This window comes from Cuculus canorus, chromosome Z (assembly GCF_017976375.1).
Source record: "Cuculus canorus isolate bCucCan1 chromosome Z, bCucCan1.pri, whole genome shotgun sequence".
NCBI lineage: Eukaryota > Metazoa > Chordata > Aves > Cuculiformes > Cuculidae > Cuculus > Cuculus canorus.
Window position 1 is genome coordinate 53,933,287 of NC_071441.1, and position 20,870 is coordinate 53,954,156.

At 36.7% G+C, this 20,870-nt stretch overlaps 1 protein-coding gene across 1 annotated transcript in view; it reads left to right on the plus strand.

Moving 5' to 3' along the window:
• The window catches only part of EDIL3 (EGF like repeats and discoidin domains 3), a 259,985-nt gene that overhangs the window by 128,220 nt on the left and 110,895 nt on the right, over window positions 1-20,870 (plus strand). The window contains exon 4 of the mRNA XM_054055095.1: window positions 3,002-3,130. Within this exon, the coding sequence (XP_053911070.1) occupies window positions 3,002-3,130 (129 nt within the window). The remainder of the gene's footprint in view (window positions 1-3,001; window positions 3,131-20,870) is intronic.

A 20,870-nucleotide genomic window follows, 5' to 3' on the forward strand; every position in this document is an offset into this window, starting at 1 on the left:
CGATTGAATTCCACTGGTCATTAATATTGATCAAATGTTGCTGTTCCCTTTGTGTTGGAAGCCACTTAAAGATTACCTGCAAAAGTATTACAGTGCCATTGATTTAAAAAAGCAACCCCTGAAGTCCACTGTTTTTTTGAAAATTAGTTCACAAGTTTGGATTTTAAATTTTTTTTGTAAAGTAGGGTATCTTTTAACTTACTGCTACAGATCTGTGTAACTAAGAATATTAATCAGTTTGGCAGAGAATTAATTATCCAGCATTCAATGCAACATTGTATAAAAGCCTAGATATCCCTGTGGAAGTCAATTGAGACCTCTCATCCTCTGTCAGCAGTTATGTAGTTATGTAGACGTTACGTACCATCTTTGATGCTTAAATGGAATGATGGCATGATTAAGGCTCACATACTTCTAGACACTCAAGCACTCAAACCTGAAAACCTGAATAACCTGCATCAAGGATTAACTGTAGACTCAGTTAAAAAAAACAAACAAACAAACCAAAACCGGGAAACCATACGCTTAGAGGTTCGTGCAATTTAAATATCCTGAAGATGCGTGAACTCAAGAGTAGGGTCCTCCAGAGAATCAGGAGGAACAAGATATGATGATATAGTTTCAATCATCCTTTGTTTCAGAACACAGATGAGTCTAACATGGTTTGTTGTTAACTGGTGAAAATTAGATTATTATGGTTTACTACTTTCAGTGCATTAAAGCAGGGTGTTTCATTGCTCTCAATATAATTTTTGAACTGCCAGTTTCTAGTAACAAAACAAAATCCCAAGGCAAAATTATTCAACGTTTAGATTGAAAAATACTGCTGTTATATGTTTATGACCAAATAACAACTATAATGAGGAAAAAAAAAATTCATATTGTTGGTGTGGGTTTTTTTTTTTTTTTTCATAGAAAGGCATCATGGAAGACTAAGATTAGTTAGAAATGTTGGCATGCATCAGTGTATTTATCACTCTGCACCTCAACTGACCTTTTAAGCCTTTGTACTTTGGACTGATCTAAGAAAATGCAAAATCTAAAGAAAATCAATGGGAGAATGCTGAACATGTGCTTAACAAGCCATATGGAGAAAGCAGCAAGCAAAACGAGAAAGTAATTATTAAAAGATTTATTGTTCTTGGAAGATTAGAGATCTGCTTGCATAGGAATAATTAACATGTGAGGCTACCTGCATGTACTCCCCAAACTGCAGTGCTATGATAGAGATCTGAAAAAAAGTACACAACTCATATTCCTTGGGAAAGCAAAAGTGCAAATTACAAAACATATTTCTTCCCAGACTATTACAGAAAAGAAATAATATGAATAGAAGCTGTGATGCTTGGAAACCATGAGGCTTCCTAGGCCTGCTTGAGGAGTGATATATGTTGTCTTAGAGTTAAGAACGTTGTGTACCATTGCTTTCGAAGTTTAATGCATAATATGGGTGGGGAAAGGCGAAAAAGGCTACAGCCAGTCTCTTCCTTTTCATCTTCCTGATTTTTGCCTTTTTTTTTACTACTAATTGCATTTGGAATAAGCTATTATATATTCATGTCTGCTATTTATTGTGTTCAGTGAGACATATCCCACATTTAATGATGCACACAAATGTAGCTTCTGCAGGATTGTGTTCTGGAATAGGCTGATGACGTGTGTTGTAATAGAAATGTGTACATGGATAGTTTCCAAATTGTTATAACCACCCTGGCAATTAGAATTGCAGAATGTGTTCTTATCATTCTGTTAATTTTTATCTTTTTCAAATTAATATTTTTTTTTCACTAATGTGACATTATGAATGAATGCTGTTGCTGTGAACATTTGTCAAAGTTTGGGTTTGCAACTGAAAGCATAAACTAATAGGCAGACCTTCAAAATGATTAAACTTATAGCTCTTTTAGATTTAAATAATTCAATACCTAGTGCTGATTTTAGGTTAATTATGCTGTGGTAAGAAGTTATCTTCTGGGCTTTCTGTTGTTGTCATTGAGATTTTGGTTTTGTTTGTAATGCAGTTTTAAGTGGGTGAATAATTATATTCCATTTCAATAAGCAAAGATAAACACGTTTCTGTGTAGATGGCAAAGGTTGCAAATAACGTGCCTTATACTGAAATCCCAAATCTTTTCACACACAAACTTGAACATGAATTTTACCCAGAAATGATTATCAGTCCTGTAAAGGGAGATTGAAAAAAAAATTATCAAAATGCTAACATATTTTCTTCTGGTAACAGGTATATTGCAGGTAGTTTTAGTAAGATAATAAGATGTAAGGGATTTTTAATATGTGCCATTACATGAATAAAATGTAGACTTAGGTTCAAAAGATGTTGTTATTTAGAAGTATGAATACTTGTTGCAAATATAGCAAATCAGATTTCACTGCTGAAATTTCAGGTATCCTAACATGGGGTTAGTTGGGAAAAAAAATAAATTAGAAGACCTTTATGAAATCAGTTTGAAGTGGATTTGCCACAAAGGCACTCGGTTTAGGAGCAGTGGTTTAGTAGCTGCAAACTGCTGACCCAGATAGTCACATATTCAGAAAGTCTCCCAAAGCCATAGCAAAGATTTCCTAAAGCTACTAACTTGACATGTAGTGATTATGCAGGGATATTGCGTATGTCATTCTGTACGTGATAGGCACATGTTTGATTAATATATATTTCCGTGGTGGTATAGAAGTTAAAATGCCTGTTATCTTTAATAGGAGAGCAAGATTTAGCTTCTCTGTCTCCTGTCTTCTCTTACATTAAAAAATAATGTTGTGATTAATGAATAGTGACATGCTTCATATTTTTTCTTGTTCATATGGATCTGTGCTGGCAAGTTATCTGAACTAAGTGGAGGGTATATTTTAGTGGATTAGTGAGATATGAAGGTCTACATAAGGGATTTTATTTACTTAATGAGTGCATATAAATGACTGAAATTATTATATGTTTATCATTACACTTGTAAATATACTTTTCTTTTTCATTTCCCTCTCTCAGGACCCTGCCTTCCTAATCCATGTCATAATGGTGGGATATGTGAAATCAGTGAAGCATACCGAGGTGACACATTCGTAGGATATGTTTGCAAATGTCCAGAGGGATTTAACGGGATTCACTGCCAGCACAGTAAGTTCCACCTGGTAACTTTTATTGTATTTATAGATAGGAGCCTTTTTATTGCTTGCGGGGCTGAGGATTAATACTGTATCTGGTCTTCTGAAGCCTATAATTTTTTGGCCTTGATATTATGAGCAAGTGAATTACTACTGAATACTACAATCACCTTCAGAAAATGACCTGATTTCCAACTTCCTGGGCACAACATTGCATAATTTGCTACACAGATTCTAGAGCATGGTGAGGAACGGTAAGCACATTTATCATGAATTTATGGAAAAGCATATTTTAAATAGTAGAGATATCTTATCTTATTTGTTGGTTGCTTTTGATCAATGCTAGACAAAAGTGGAAAGAATAACCAAAAAGATATTTGTGAATAAATACATCTTCTAGATCTTTCTTTACTTATGCATCTATAAACAATGAAATGTTTCAAATCATGATACTTAAGTTCAAGGGTAGAAGTTCCAGATTTAAATCAGATGTACATTTAATCCTATTTAAAATACAGTATCTGGACCTCTTTCTAATAATTATAATTTATTTGAAGAATTCTCCTGGTTTCAAGTCAGGTTGGGAACAGCAGGTTCTAGTCTTAGAGTGCGTAGTTAAGAGAACTGGCAAGTAACCATATAGAATGAAAAAATTGAGATTTTAATACTATCTCATAAGAGGGATTATATGGTAAGATTTACACTTCATCAACCAAAAAATTTAAGAACCAAATAGGTGGTGCATTTTTTTGTGTTCCTACTGAAAATTACAGCTCGATGTTTCTCTAATTAATGTAATCAGAAGTTCTTTGTGTTTGAAACCAGTAAGGCAGAGCTATGCATGTTCATCTGCAAGTGATCATGTTCTAACCCATAAACGTAATCCACTTGGTTTTTTTGTCACTTAAATAGAAGCTCAGTCTTTTTAGTATGTAAAATTCATTTAGAACAAGTGCTTGCCTAAGGAGAAATACATGTGCCAAATCTGTGTTTTATTTTGTGCAATAAAACAAAGCACAGCATGGTTCTAAAACTCTCACGTTATAGATGCTTTGAGAAGCCAACTGGTACTCAGTTAGAAAGTTAAAAGCTCAAACAAACAGTCAAGAATCCACGTTCTATTTGTGCATAAAAGGTAAATCTACTCATTCAAATGAGAGTGAATAAGCACTGAATCCAGTCTTCCTTAATTAAGTGCTCCATTTAGATACTTGTCTGTAATTTAAAGTGTCATGAACCAATACAGTCCAGCTCGAATAACTATTTATGTTCCTTATGTCACTTATATACTCAATGGAAAGTGTCTTCAAAGGCCTGCATATGGATATTCAATTTCATTAACTCTGGACATTCTCTCTCTCTCTTTAATTACATAGGTAGTGTAGGCAGTCCCACTAACTTAATCCAAATTATATGTCTACCTCTTCCACTTGGAACATGGAGATGTTGGATATTACCCACTTCTTTGGGTTCTGTTCTGTCTAGCCCTGAATCTGGGAATGGCCATCTAGGGGAGCTGACTGCCAGCAGCAGTCACAGTGATCTTCGTGTGTTTTAATGTTCATATCATTAAAGCAGTCAATCAAGATTGAGGGCTGAGTTCATCATGTAAACATGATGGCAAAGGATATTTGTTACCAGTTCAAGACCAGAAAAGCAGGTAAGATTATGTCTACCTGTAACTCAAAGAGCTTAACAATTGTACCTGGGCTAAATCATGAGTGCAGTACCTTGTGGTCCCAAGTGTGTTTCTTGTAATTGTGTGCATTTCACGTGAGTCTGCCACCTGATAAGTAAAATAAAAGACATTGGAGAGTGGAAAGACAGGAAGCTGTACCTTCATTGCTTTCACTACTGTGTGCCATTGATGTCCAGTCTTAATGAAGATCTTCTGTGAAAATATCCACATGTGGCCTGATGTTCTCAGGCACGATCCATCATGAGATCAGTCACATAGTTAGAATATGACACACAACTGTTCTCCTTCCACTAAATGTAAAAGATGTCACCTTTGTTAATGATGCAGTAAAGTGAATAACACATGAATATTCATCAAGCAAAAAGCATACTTAACCTGTGCTGTCTGGAAAATACCATCTCTTGTTACCTAATTAATGAAAAAACATACATAGTATATTATGGCATAATTCATCACAGATGTTTGCTAGGTGCCCAGTATGCTTTTAAAAATATTCAGATATGTAACAGTTAACTAGTGATCCTGGTAATCAGCAAAGTATGTTTGTACCAACTTCAGAATAAAGTACAGCTCTCACACAGGTGATCCAGATTCACTGTGGGGAGATTAGAACCAAAGAAGGCAGCTAAGGTGATCTGAGATAGGACAAGTCTTTGTGAACAGTTACTCTTTGGAGGAGAATGAAATTCAGTCCTTTTCAGATAGTCTGATTTAAGATGTGATAATAAGTCATATATAATATTTAAGTGTTCAGAGGGTCTCTAAGAATGTCATCTATGAAAAGCAACAGAGGAGGTCTCTGCAATCAGGAAGAAATATAGGACTTCTAGTGATGGCCTTATTTTAAATCTTTGATACGATATCTCTTTAGTGCAAGTCACAAAGTTCCTTTGATACAAATTCCTCTGCTTCGTGAAGTTTAGCAGTTCAATTCTGAACGCACTGTAGATCAAGAAGACTGTCAAAGTAGTTCCATCATAAAAAGGTAAATTAAAATTACCTCATTGAAAGACACATATCTTCGTCTAAACTGTGAAGATTTCCAAAAATCACATTATACTTCTTTTGTACAAGGATTTTTTATCTTAGATTTATTTCATGTCTGATATTCTGTTGCTAAATCAATTAAGCTGTGATTGATTCTGCTGTCAAGATACATTCTTAAAGCTGGTATTGTCATTTGCATTAAGAAACATCCTGTCAGTATTTCTGAGATTCCTTGACCTTTTATGCATGTAAATAATTGATATGTAAATCATAAAATAGATCATTAGCATTTTCACTAATTGTATACTTATATCTTTTGCAAAACTGTTATTTATTGCTAACAGTTGTATGAAAAGATTCTGAATCCCCAGCAACGAAAAAAGGAAGAAATATTCCTATTTCAGGGCTCATAAACTAACTAATATTTGGATAGGAAAGTGTGCTTCACATGAAACCTAGGCAGATTTTTGTGGTGATACCCAAGAATAATATGTTCTTTGAATGTTCCTCTGTTACTTAAGAGGCATTTATTTATCTTCCTGTATAAAGATTCTTCCTGAACTCCGTTCAGGTTGGAATTTGTCATGCTGTTAATGAATGCCAATCTGGCTCTCAAATGTTCTGTTGAAAGTATCTAGCATCAAGGAGAGAGGAGTTGTTTGCAAGAACTACCTTGAGGCAAGGCATGTCTCCCTACAGTTTTACTACACTGAGAAAGAAGCTCTTCCAAAGAGTAACTTAATGAGCTTAAATTCCTGAAAACAATGTACAACTGATGCCCAGTGAGTCTAAAGCATACTTTTTGGCATTCATAAGAGCAGTAAATCATTTTGTTCCTTCAGGATCACTTTGACTGAAAGCTATGCAAATACATCGCCTAGATGTATTCACTAGAAAGAAGCATGCAATCTTGGATGTGCTACGATGCCCTTTTCTTTAACAACGGATTTCAACAAAGTCCAACTTTCAAGGTCTTTCTTGCTTTTATTGTGAAAGGCTTAGTCCTGTTCATGAACCAGCCTTTGTTGTCACACCATTATCACCCTCACTAATCACTCTTCATATGACAGATGACAGTGCTGGACAAGTAGCCAGTATGCAGGTAACTAATGCCTTCATCTACATATAGAATGATTAAACTGTCACCTATTAATATAGCCCAGAAAGACAGTTCTTCAGAACAAGTCAAAATCCATGGAAATGCACAGAAGACTGAAATCAACAGGTTTCCCACAAAAAAAAAAAATTTCTATAATGTTCCATATGTTAAACAATATGCATTATCATCATTATCAGAGATTGCCTGCTGAAAAAATGGGAATCTGAAGCATTAGTGAAAATATGTCAAAGTCTGGAGTACTGGCTGCCACTCAAGTAATTGAAATGACAGAGCTCCAACCAGGAAAAAATAAAGTTTGAAACTATAAAGAGTTCAGATTTAAAGGTGTGATTTGCATGTTATTTTATGTTCTGAGGATCATTAACTCTGTCAGTCATAACTAAGTGCCTTGCACTCCCAAGAAGAATAAAATGTATTAATCCAACATATTTAATTAAATAAGCAAGTGTTTGTGCAGAGTTCTCTGCTTTCTACCTCCTCATCATAGATGATCTGTGGCATTCACACTTACTACATGAATGTATTTGGAAACTGCGCAGATGCAGGCTGTGTGGCAGAGGATCAGCTCGTGTTTTGATAGTACATTGAAGTATCATCGCAACTATGCATAGGGTTTTAGAGTGGCTTTTAGTGTGGGGCTGCAACAGGAAGAGCCAGTAGCCATGTGCTTCTGGCTATTTGAGATGACGTATAGTCTACAACTTAAGCTCCACCAGCAAATTAAAATCCTAGCAACTTTTCCAGCCACTAGGAAGAAATGTATATGAGGAAACAAAGAATCATAGAATGGTTTGGGTTGGAATGGACTTTAAAGATCATCTAGTTCCAACCTTCTCTGCCATGGGCAGGGACACATTCCGCTGGATCACATTGCTCAAAGCCTTATCCAAACTGGCCTTGAACATCTCTAGGGATGGAGCATCTACAAAGTCTCTGGACAACCTTCTGCTTCACCTCCTTCACAGTGAAAGATTTATTCCTAATATCTAATCTAAATCTCCCCTCTTTCAGTTTAAAAACATTACCCCACATCCTATCGCCTACTCCCTGGTAAAAAACCTCTAACCACCCATCCTGTAGGCTCTCTTTAAGTACTAAAAGGTTGCCATAAGGTCTTCCTGGAGCCTCCTCTTCTCTAGGCTTAACGAACCAAAACCTCTCAGCCTGTCCTTTTGTACAGGAGGTGCTCCAGCCCTCGGAACACCTTTGTGGGCCTCCTCTGGACTCACTCTAACAGATACATGTCCTTCTGCTGATGATTCCAGAACTGAACACAGTACTCCAGGTGAGATCTCTCAAGAACTGAGTAGTGAGGTAGATTAAAGTCCCTCAGCCTGCCGGTCACACTTCTTTGGATGCCGCCTAGAATACTGTTGGCTTCCTGGGCTGCAAGTGCACATTGCCAGTACTCTTGTTGAGCTTGTTGTCCACCAGCACCCCTAAATCCTTCTCCTTAGGGCTACTTTTCATCCATTCTCCACCCAGCCTGTATCTGTGTTTGGAAATACCACAATCAAGGTGTAGGATCTGGCACTTGGCCTTTTTCAACTTCATGGTGTTCGCACAGCCCCACCTTTCAAGTCTGTCCAAGTCCCTCTGGATGGCAGCATCTTTTCCCTCCAGCATGTCCACTGCACTACACAGCTTGGTGTCACTGGCAAACAAGCCGAGAGTGCCCTCAATCCTACTGTCTATGTCTGCGACAAATACATTAAACAGCACTGATCTCAATACCAACCCCTGAGGAGTGCCACTTGTCACCACTGTCAGAAGCTGTAGAACATCCTGTGCCATGGATTGTGTGTGTTACAATTAGGCCGTACTCTTGTCTAAACCGTTCCTGGATGCAAATTTTTGATAGACCACTCCAGAAACCATTTCCCACAGCTGATTTTTGTGCAGCTATCTTGTTTCGGAGTCTACAATCAGTTGCACTTCACACACGCAGCTTGTTCCAAGCCAGCCATCCTCCCAGCCAAGTGGGCAAATTTAATGCACTAGGTTACATGCAGTTGCACCATACCACATGTTCATCCCTTGTTTCTGCTGATAAACACTCCCAATGGTTTTCCCTTTGGGGAGAAGCAGTAGTTTGGGGAGTTCTAAATCTAATGCAAGTGTTCATTCTTAATTTTCATTGAAATCAGCTGTATGCATAGGTTTTAACAGATTATATCATTAATAAGTGAATGGATTAGTAATAAGGCATATAGTATAGTAGTAGTAAGTTAGATGTATAAGTGTGTCGTAGGAAGCTTATATGTTTAAGGTAGCTGAAGTCCAAAAACTATTCCTGTGTCCAACAAGTAACTTAAATGAGATATTAGGAAGGTTGGATATACTGTTGCTCATTTGGGAATCTTCTAGAATTGTGCATAATTAAAATTCAAGGCAAAGTGGGTAACCTGAAGGACAACTAGGAGAGATCACCAATGAAAAAAGAAAAAAAAAAAAATAGTCAGTAAAGGCTATTGTAACAAAAGTCAATATAATAATGTTCCTAAAATGGTAACTCTGTAAGGAGGGAGGACGGGGAGATGGAAATGGCAGAAACACCAGATGTGGGGGCACAGGAAATTCTAGCCCCATTCTTAGATGTCCAGGAAAGCTTTCATGTGAAACTGCTGAGAAAATCAAATGCTTTAATGTAGTAAAAAATTATGAGTATGTCAGTTGCAAACAGAGGAATTTCCGATAATCTCCTTACAACAAACGTAGTGAGATTGAGCAACAGTGACAGCAATTTTCAGGCTATTGGAAGTAAAGGTTTATTTTGATTGAAATCCAAATAAATATCTTGATTAAAGCAGTAGATGACTGAGCTAAGGACTACCTGAAGCCCAGAGAGAATAAAATACATTAAATCTCAGGTAATAGATCAATACTCTGGATACCTCTCAGAAAGTGTCAAGACACTCTTACCATGAAAAGACTTGTAAGTGCATAACTTGTGCCTACTTGAAGATTTTATTTAATTCTGTATTAGCCAAAATTTGCTTAAAATCTCAGGTAGGAAGTGTAATATTCCCTTCATTTTTGTTTCTTTCTAGTCAGCATTTGCTTATATAGCAATGCTTATCCTTCTCATTCAAACACACTTCCAATAGCTTTCTTTTTTCTTGTTCAAATACTGACCTTAACAATTTCCTGATGCATTGAGTCTTGTACTTTGATTATGTTGTATATTAAAAAAAATCCCTATTCAATTTTAATTGTTGCTGTCTTTCAGCAGCTTTAAATGTTTCTTTCCTTGTGTGTTATGAGACTAGCAGAAAAGCAGCTTTTGGGTACCTTCCGAATGCCGCTTATTATTTTTCTTACCTTTGTCAGGCTTTCTCTTATTTTTCCTATGCAAACAATTAAAATTCTTTCTTTTTGTTTCACATTGAGAGTTTCTCTGGGACTTTTAAATAGTTTCCTGGTAGCCTTCTGAAAACCTCTTTTTTCTGTGGTGTGTTTTGCTGTAAAAGTGACCCATACGGAAGATAATGCTGTATCATTTTTTTCTGTAGAAGGTCGTTACAGTATTTTCTGTATTTTTAATGCAGCATTTTGTTGGAAGTTTCTTTTCAGTTTTTCCTGTTTTAACCGGAACTGGGTGTTGAGCTGAGGCTTTTATTAAGCTGCCCTCTTTGATGCCTAATTTTTTTTTATAAGATGTCATAGTGGGAGGTAATAGATCTTCCCAATCGGTTTGCGGTTTTATGGGGATATTGAACAGAGGAGTGTGTTTATGGTGACATATGCACTGGCTGAGCTATACAATAAATGGTAGTTCTAAGAAGATATGTGTTTTTATGGTATATAAAAGTCATTTAAACTGTCAATAGCCATCATAAACATTTTCTGTATGATGTTAAATCTCTGTTCCTCTAATTACTGTCTTTTTTAAAGATTGGTATAACTTTACTGTAGAAAGAAATCAATGTTCTAAAAACATAGTAATTGCTGTTTGACTCTTAAATCTGTTCATGTTCTGCGTTAAAAAGATAGTGCATGGATATCTTTTGCACATGCAAGCTCCTTTTTATATTTGAACTAATAATAAACACTGAAGTAAAAATGATTTCTTCAAATTCAGTAATATTTTTTATGTTGTATTGTCAACACTACACATTGTCTCTTCTATAACATAAATATTATCATATGCCTTTTCAATGGGTTTCCTCAGGATGAGAAAACCTGTTAACATTCCAGAATACAGTACACAAAAATACTAGCAGAGTCTTGCTAATACTACATTGGAACACTTTTACAAAAAGCCCCACAAAGATTCCCTTTCAGTTGTAGACCTCTTCTTTTGAAAGCAATGTGTAAATGATTTTACATGGCTTTGTGAAATGAGAATGTGGAAGAATATGACAATTATGCTATTATTACACTCATTTTGTAGCATATAAGCAAATAATGGGTAGTTTCAGGACTTGCATGAGGTTCTTCAGTAACAGACAGGGAACTAGACACTGATGCATTTGGTTCTTCCACTCCTGCTCACATGGGTGTTTTTTTCCCTTGAACTATCATACCATAGTTTGGAGTTGATATGTCTACATAAAATGTGTCATTCTTAGGGTATTTCAGATAAATACATGATGGTACACTTATTCAAACTTCAGTTTACATCAATAGAAGGTTTTCTTGGATAAGAGATACAACAATGAATAGAGTATCTCTTGATTTGTTGTGCTTTATCACTTAATACTGCGTTATTCCATGCAATATCTACTATAAATATTTTCATTTTTCCTAAAGATTATGCATTCAAACAAGCAAAAGCTATTCTTTAGGGCCTCCATGTAATTTTATTCTTTTGTGTTCTTTTTGCGCTTCTTCTCATGTTTGCACAAATACATGTTCATTTTGAACTGCTACACAAAGTAGTATAGGATTGCTTTCTTCACCATAAAAGGCAATTTTGTAATATCTAAATGCTATTATTTCCTTCCCTTTTCATAAACTGCATCGAGAAAATAAGCATTTCTAACTTGCTTTCTGTATTTTATTTCCCAAATTCAATATTATGGTTTTGGCAGCTCTCCAGAAGTGTGACAACTGTCTGTTTTCTGTTTGTTCAGTCTTGACCTTCTCCTTGGAAATGCTCTTTGTGCTGTCTTTGAAAGAATTTGGCATAGAAAGACTCTGCAAAGGAAAACAGACTTTAAATGGATTTATGGAATCCACTGGATTTATGGAATAGCACTGATTGGAAAATCCAAACTTATCTTGTTTGTTAGCATGGTCCTTTAAATAGTGTCCTTCATCCTGTTTCTGTTATTGTAAAATTTACCTTCATGTTTGTTAGTTTGACAAGGAGTACACTTTGTGAATAAGCCTGCTTTCCATTTCTGTATATGATTCCACCTTTCTAATGGTCAAAGAGCCCTTGTTATTGAGAGTGATATCCTTGGCTTTCTATATGGTCATAGGTACTTTTCTTAAAGTTTTAAACATGAGTCTTTTTGACACAGCCATGAGATGCTAGGTGACTTATAACACTGGGCTGTTCCCAAATTGTATTTATACAACTTTTCTCAAAGAAAGTGCATGAAGAAGAAACTCTTAAGACAGTGTATTAACCACATTGTTACATCAGTTCAGAATTATTATTGTTGAATGTGTTAAAATTTGCAACTCTGACCCAGTAGATGATCTAGACCGTAGAATCATAGAATGGTTTGTGTTGGAAGAGACCTTCAAAGACCACCTAACCCAACCCCCTAACTATGGACATCTTTCTCTAGGTAGGTTGCTCAAAGCTACCTCTGACCTCACCTTGAACTCTACCAGGGATGGTGCATCCACAACTTCCATAAAAAAATTCTTCATAATATCTAATCTAAATCTACCCTAAAATGGTTATACATAAAATGGTATGTCACTACAGGCCCTGCTAAAAAGTCTCTCTCCATCTTTTTTATAAGCCCCGTTTCAATATTGAAAGGCTGCAATAAGGTCTGGCCAGAATTGCTTCTTCTCCAGACTGCATACCCACAACTGACTCAGGCTTTCTCCACAACAGAGGTGTTCTTGTAGCCCTCTAACAAGTCCATGTCTTTCTTGTGCTGAGGACCCCATAGCTGAGTGCAATACTCCAGGTGGGGCCTCACAGGAGTAGAGAGGAACAATCACTTCCCTTGGCCTGCTGGCCACAGTTGTTTTTTTTCGTGCAGCCCAGAATATAGTTACCTTTCTAAGCTGCTGTGAAACATCACTGATTCATGTCTGATTTTTCATCCATCTACTGGACTGGATGGGAGAAACCCCACTCCTTATCTGCAGGGCTGCTCTCATCATCCATTCATCCCCCAGTCCATGTTGATATTGGGGATTGTCGCAACCTAGGTACAAGACCTTGTTGAACTTCATGAGATTCACACTGACCCACTCCTCAACCCTGTCAGGGTCCTTCTGAATGGCAGCCCATCCGTCAAGAGTGTCAATTGCACCTCTCAGTTTGGTTTCATCTGAAAACTTTCTGAGGGTACACTCTGTTCCACACAAGAGAACAATTGATGAACCACAATATAGTTATGGAAGGTTAGAGGAAGAGCTCCAGGAAAACTAGAGCTGAACAAAGCATCTGTTCTCCATTCCTTCTTCCCACTTTTAAGCCCATTTAGGTAGATGCAGAATATTATTCAGCCATTATGGGGATTTAGGACCAACACAGCCACACTGCAGCTTTAGAGGAAGAATTGCTTTCAGTCTCTATTTTGCTCACAGATTCATAACAGATATACCAGCACATTTCTGTGAGGAAGATAATGAAGATAAATCTTGAAATGAAATCTCATTATTTAATGAGGAAAAACTTATCATTTAGAATTTTGTCACATAGTGCCTAAGTCTAATCAATCTGTGTAGGCAGTAGCTTAGAAAAAAGGATGAGTTTTGAAATTTAGATATTTTTCTGTTTTTTTTTCTTTTTATTTTATGCTGCTGTAAGAACTACTGTGCTCATTCATCTCTATGTGTAGGTGTGTGAAGGATGTAGAATGAAAACACTGTATTTGTGTTAGGAACTCATGCTGGTGTACAGTTGCGCAGTCCCTATTGCTATACAGAATGTTAATATTTCCATTGTCCATTGAAGTAGTTTAAAATTATATGACTGACTTCAATGTTTGGAGCTTGAACAATTCACATGGCAGTTTCTTTAAAAATTAAAGAAAAAAATTGGTCACCAGGTATTCTGTTTATACCATATACCTACCTACTGAATAATTTGAAGAAGCCAAGGAACGTTTTAGAAGGAAGATCCAGAAACATATTCAGTACTTTAGCTACTCTTTTGAAATTATAAGTAGTATTTATCCATGTGGATACACTTGTGAGGTCAGAGGGTTTATTTCTATGTAAGTGGTATACAGGGGGAGAGAAGGATACAACATCAGGCTCATTACTTATGTGTGCAAAACTTGAAAAAACAGTACTTTGACTTCAAGCTCAGTATAATGAAATAATAGTCTAATAGCATATACCAATCTGCATTACAAATGTATTCCCTTTATATTCATAAAATATCTCAAGCAAAACTCACGGTGCTGTCACATTTGCGTATGAGTACTCAGGATATTCTTCTACCTTGCATTTATTCTGATGTGTTAAATAACATGCAATTATTTCTGTAAGGCATCTCGATGAGCATTTTAGTTCGAATGAGGAGTGCATTTTTAAAGAAAATCTCTTGATCATCTCTATTTACTATGCTTTGCTTTATGTGGCAGCAGTCTCAGAGGACGAGAACTGGATCCTTTTCACATGAAAATAATCTAAAAGAAAATGGTCTGGTAGTCTAAAACTCCTCGTGTACACACTAGGAATTGACATAAAACATTGCAGTGGGTAAATGAGCATTCTGTTCACCCAGCCAGACTAAAATTGACGTGCCTGAAATACGCAGACATTGTATCTTCAGCTCTGATACTTCACTGTGGAAATCTACTTCTGTAAGATCACACTACTTAGAAATACAGACATAACCTGTCTGTGCCTGTTTTTCTCCAAGCATGCTGAAATGAATAGATCTTGTTTATATTCCTTTTCTTATGGCTTGTTAATGTCTGACATCACGAGAGACACTTTGTTTTTCTGCTGTTTTATGGTCTAGCCTGGATTTTGTTTAATCTTCTAGTCTGGTTGTCTGGTACTGCCAAAACTGATGGTGCCTGTCTTCTTTTAGGATATATCCCCATCAGAGTTCAGTCAGCTCACCAGGCTTGTCTGGAAGTGTGCAAGCTAACCACAGGAAGGAATTTTCAGTGGGACCAGATCACTGAATGTAGCCACACATTTGCTAGGCCCTAGAGATGTGGGGAGATGAGAAAAGGTAGAGCAACATTAAAGGTGAAATTGGCAGCTCTGCATTTGTAATACATTAGATATAGTACTGAAACTGATACACTGCCTTTTGATGACTGCTGTTAGTAAGAGCAAAGATACTCCTGAAGCTTCCCGGAGGACCTTGTTAGTTTTTACTGTGACACTTTTCTGCCCAAACACACTGAGTTCCTGTGACTCTAATCGTCAGTAGTTGCTTATCATCTCAGAACTTCTGCTGGGTTGAGTGTTTGGCTGTGAATAAGCAAAAGTGATAGCATTCAAGAATTGCCCTCTTACAACAAAGCATGGCAGTGAACTGATACTGTGTGGTCCAGATGTGTATGCACCACACTGTAAAATATAAATTAAATTGTTATTTGCCTGCAAATAATAGGTAAGTTTTGTATTGTCAGATTTCATTTTATCTTCAACACAAGTCAGTAAGGTGTCTGCTTCTGAAAATACGTTCTTTGTGATCATTTTGTATATGTATATACAAAGCTGTTTATGTATACCATCATTACTGTCATGTAGGTTTTAGGGTTTATTTAAAAGTGCAATTCTTTTTCTGTATCAGTAGTTTTCATAGAGAGAAGATGTTCTTCTCTTTTCTCATCTTTTCTATTTTCTTCATCAGTCATACTTAATATTTAAGTGAGTTTAAGAATAACACTGCAGAAGACATACACCAAAATCAGAAAAATTAGAAGATGAAAAGGAATCTACAATTTAGAGTTTATAGTATTTATTTCTGGCTGCGTTATTTCAGTGCTCTAACAGAGAGAAAAACTTCTTCCTATTTGTCAGCCAAAAAAAATTGGATCTTTTACAGGGATTGTACCACCCATGGTTCTCAATTTTGGTACAGATTGTATGTACAGACTGAAAGGCAACTCCTTAGCTGCTAAACATAATTGTAGAAAATGCAGAAACATATTTGGATAGGTCTTATTTGATTTGATTTGATCATCAAGAAAAGGTTACATTGCTTGGGACAGCTGCCATAAATAAAAGTTTCAGTTCTGAGAGATGTTTTTAATGACGGACATATAATTCTGTGTGAGTCATGAAGAACAACTGGGGTTTATGTGCCCTGAGATAATAGGGCTGTCTGTCAGATGGAAGCTGAAGTCACTGCAATGAATACTTCCCTTCCAGTACTAGACGTTCATTGTTGATGTGAGGAAACTACTTTATATGCATTTTGCATCTTTTAAGGGTCAGGAGATGTGATCTTCACCTTTGCAGATGAGACAGGGAAATTACTGCAATCTAAAAGACAAAATGATTGATAAGTGGTTACCGAACAAGTCTATTTGCCATTGATAATGCGTACTATTTACATGACATATGCACTGTAAGCATGTATCACAGAATCACAGATATATTTAGGGACCTCTGGAGATCACCTAGTCCAACCCTTGCTCTCAAGCAGTGTCAGCTAAAGCAGGTTACCCAGAATGATGTCCAGTCTTTTTTTGTAATATTTGCCCAGATTGAGACTCCACAACCTCTCACCACTCTCATTGTAAAAAATTATTTTCAAATGAAGTAGAGCTTGTTGGTTCTTGTCTGGTCAGTAACCACCATTGAGGAGAGCCTGGCTCTTTTGTCTCCATTCCTTCTCATTAGATATTTTTACGCTTGAGTAAGATTCTCCCAAGCCTTCCCTTCTACAGACTAAGCAGTCTCAACTCTCTTGTAGATCAGATGCTCCAGTCTCTTCATCGTCATGAACGCATACTGGATGTACTTCAAAAAGTCCATGTCATTTTTATATTAGGAAGCCCAACACTGGACACAGCACTCCAGATTCCCCGTGTCTGGAAGTGTTCAAGGTTAGGCTGGATAGGGCTTTAAGAAACCTGTTCTGGTGAAAGATGTCCCTGGGACTAAAGGATCTTTGATGGTTACTTCGACGTTAAAACATTCTATGACTGTGTGTCCGGATGCTGAGTAGAGAGCAGGGATCACCAGCCTTAACCTGCTGGCAGTACTTTGCCTAACACAGCCTAGGAGACTCTTGGCCTTCTTTGCCCCTCACGGGGATGCATTGCTGTCTCATGGTCAACTTGTTGTCCACCAGAAGCCTCATGTCCTTGTCTGCCCAGCTGCTTTCCAGCTAGTCGGTCCCCCGGCGTGTACTCATGCATGGGGTTGGCCCTCTCCAGGGGCAGGACTTTGTACTTGTCCTTTCTGAAAATCATGAGGTTTCTGTTCAACCCATTTCCCTAGCCTATTGAGGTCCCTCTCTATGGTAGTACACCTTTCTGGAATATAAGACACTTCTCCCAGTTTTGTGTCATCTGCCAATTTGCTGACGGTGTACTCTTCCAGTGTCTGGGACATTAATAAAGATGTTGACTAATTTTAAGCTGTGTATTGAACCCTGGGATATGCAACTGGTGATATTTCTGCAAGATGACTCTTTGCCACTGATCACCAGCCCTTGAGCCCAATTATTAATCCACTCTTCAGTTTAGCTCAGTCTACTTATATATTCTGCACACTGCCAGCCTGCTTATGTTATGACAAAAAGTATTAAAAATCTCACAGAAGTTGAAGCAAACCATATCTACTGCTCACAGCCATCCATTGAACCAGCGACCTCACTGTACACGGCTATGAGCCGGTCAAGCATGCTTTCTCTCTCATAAATCCATGCTGTCTCATTTGCATCACTGTCTTAGTATCATTAAAGTTGGAAAAGACTTGGAAGTTCACGAAGTCCAACTGACAGCCCAACACCACCATGCCTACTAAACTACATCCTGAAATGCTGTATCTACACATCTTTTGAGCACGTACAGGGGTGGTGACTCCCACCTCCCTGGGCAGCCTCTTCCAATGGTTTACCCTTCTTTCAGTAAAGAAATTTTTTCTACTATCCCATCTAAACCTCTCCTGGAGCAACTTGAATCCACTTCCTGTCATCCTATTGTTAGTTGCTTGAGAAAAGAGTCCGGCGCCCACCTTGCTACTACCTCCTTTCAGATAGGTGTAGAGAGTAATAAGATCTCCCCTCAGCCTCCTGTTCTTTAGACTAAACAACTCCAGTTCCCTCAGCTGTTCCTCAAAAGACTTTTCTCCAGCCCCTTCACCAGCTTTGTTGCTCTTTTCTGGACACGCTCCAGGACCTCAATGTCTTTCTTGTAGTGAGGGGCCCCAAAACTGAACACAGGATTCAAAGTGCAGCATCATCAGAGCAGGGTACAGGGGCAAAATCAGTTCCCTGATCCTGCTGGCCATACTATTTCTGATACAATCCAGGATGCTGTTGGCCTACTTGGCACACTGCTGGCTCATGTTTAGTTGACTGTTGACCAGCAGCCCCAGATCCTTTTCTATCAGGCAGCTTTCCAGCAACTCTTCATCAGGCCTGTAGCATTGCATGTTCCTGTGACTGAAGGGTGGGACCCAGCACGTGGCATTGTTGAACCTCACACATTTACCTCAGCCCATTAGTCTTGTCCTTCAAGCACTGAGAAGTGCTTTTCATGATAGTTTTCTTTATTGCCTTTCCAGGGACTGAGGCAAGACTCACTTGACTTGTATTTCTGCAGGTCTTTCCACTTTTTCTTATACTTGTGTATATATACTATAAGCAAATGTATAATCCTTATAGCACTGAGTATATAACTGTGGTTGTAATTAACATAGTGATTTGCCATAGGGAACAACAGGTATTTGCTTAATCCTGTATTAAGCCATGCATAAATTTATTAACCTTCCGTAACTCTTAAGTGGTTTATAAATTTGCTCTTAATCTGTGTCCACACATGTTAAATGTATTAAAATGTGGGGCTTACAGGTACTAGAAGGGAAAAAGAGTTAGAGAACTGTGTCAAAAGTTCTAACTTATTTTCATATTTATGGTGCTAAATTATTTCTGTGATTAAATCTAACAGTAAGGTTAATAAATAGTAAAACATACATATATTTAGGAGGAACTAAGGGTATGAATTTGAAAGATATTACCAAAGAGCAGAAATTACATTTATGTGCAGTTATGCAACGTAAGTGCAATAAAGTCCCAAAGACAACTTTTTATGAGAGCTTAAATGAGATGTATATAGATTGGCCATAAAGGAATACACTTCACCCTGTGTATGACAGATACAGACGTGTGAACAAATGCAACCATCTGTTTTAGTCATTTTAGAACATCCATCATCGTATCCTCCAGGACTTGTTGGTCTAATAACATTTTTCAAACCACATGCCATAACTGTACTCATGTGAAAAAGATATGTCCCTATGCTCACTCTATTCTGAAATGCATTAGCAACTGCATTTTGAAAGAATACAGTTATTTTGGGACAAGTAAAGGGAGATACGTTAATTTACTTAACAGGGTTCAAACTTGCTTTGAAAACAATTGGATTTCTTGCCATAAGATGACCTGTGCTATTTTAAGAAATAATCTTGTTAGAGGAGACAGTCTAATACAGAATAATTTAAATTTACTTGTGAAGTTTAGCTTTTTGGATCATTGCTTATCATAAAAATTATTCACAAGTTGATTCACTTTTTAAAAAGATTTTTTTATTAACTACAGTTAAAATGATTTGTTAAATGCTTGTTATATAAATAGCCAATTATTTTAATAAGGTTCATTGGAAATGAAAGGAATTGTTGCCCTGAAGGCATGCATCTACAGTATAAAATTCAATGGTAATTTACTTAATGGGATGAAAGTTTCCATGCCAGTATACATTAAAAGTAATTGAAAATTAAAAATTTACACCAATTTATATAAAAACTTATAAAGCATTAACTCTCTTAAAATTAATAAGAAAGGTCCTGGGAATGCTATTCTAAAATTCTATAAAATTTAAATTAAATCATACAAAAATCCATTAAATATTTATCTAAACAGGTAAATAGAAGATCAGGAAGTACTAATCTAGTCCAGGGTTGGAATTGTGTCTCCACAGAGAAAATTGTAGTAACTTCTCAGTGACTGTAACTAAAGGATATAACTAAACTTTCAAGACAAGAAGTAGGCACCTATGCATGCGGATTCATATTTCATTTTATGGTTGGAGGAATAGTAAATTTTGTCATCTATATTATGGAAATTTTCAGAACAGAAATAAAGATTAAAAGTATATTCAAAAAACACAACTTAAAAATGAAGCCACAAATATTGCTCTGAATGCAACGAGATATACCATTACAGCAGCGATGATTCCTGTAGTGACCTACGTTATTTAAAATCAGCTCAAAGTCCTTTGAAATTAACAAGCACTTTTAAACTCTTTCCAGATGCACCCATTAGCCTTTTAAGGACATAGTTCTGTGTTCTCACCATTCTTTTACATAGTTTCCAATAGTTTTGAAGGAAAATAAGTGAAAACAGGGTTTAGACTGTAAAAATATAGAAATAATTAATATTTGCTATCTTGCTGCAAAACCTACATATTGTAAAATGTGCATAGCACATAAAATACTTTGTGAGTTCCTAGCAATTATTAAATGGAATAATAATTTTATTGGTTTTTTTCCAAAATTTTTCAAATTTTTAAAATTAAAAATGAAAAACCCCCAATATTCTGCAAAATGTTTAATTGAGACTTTTCTTGATTTTTTTTTAATTATTTTTCTATAGTTGTACAGTTAATC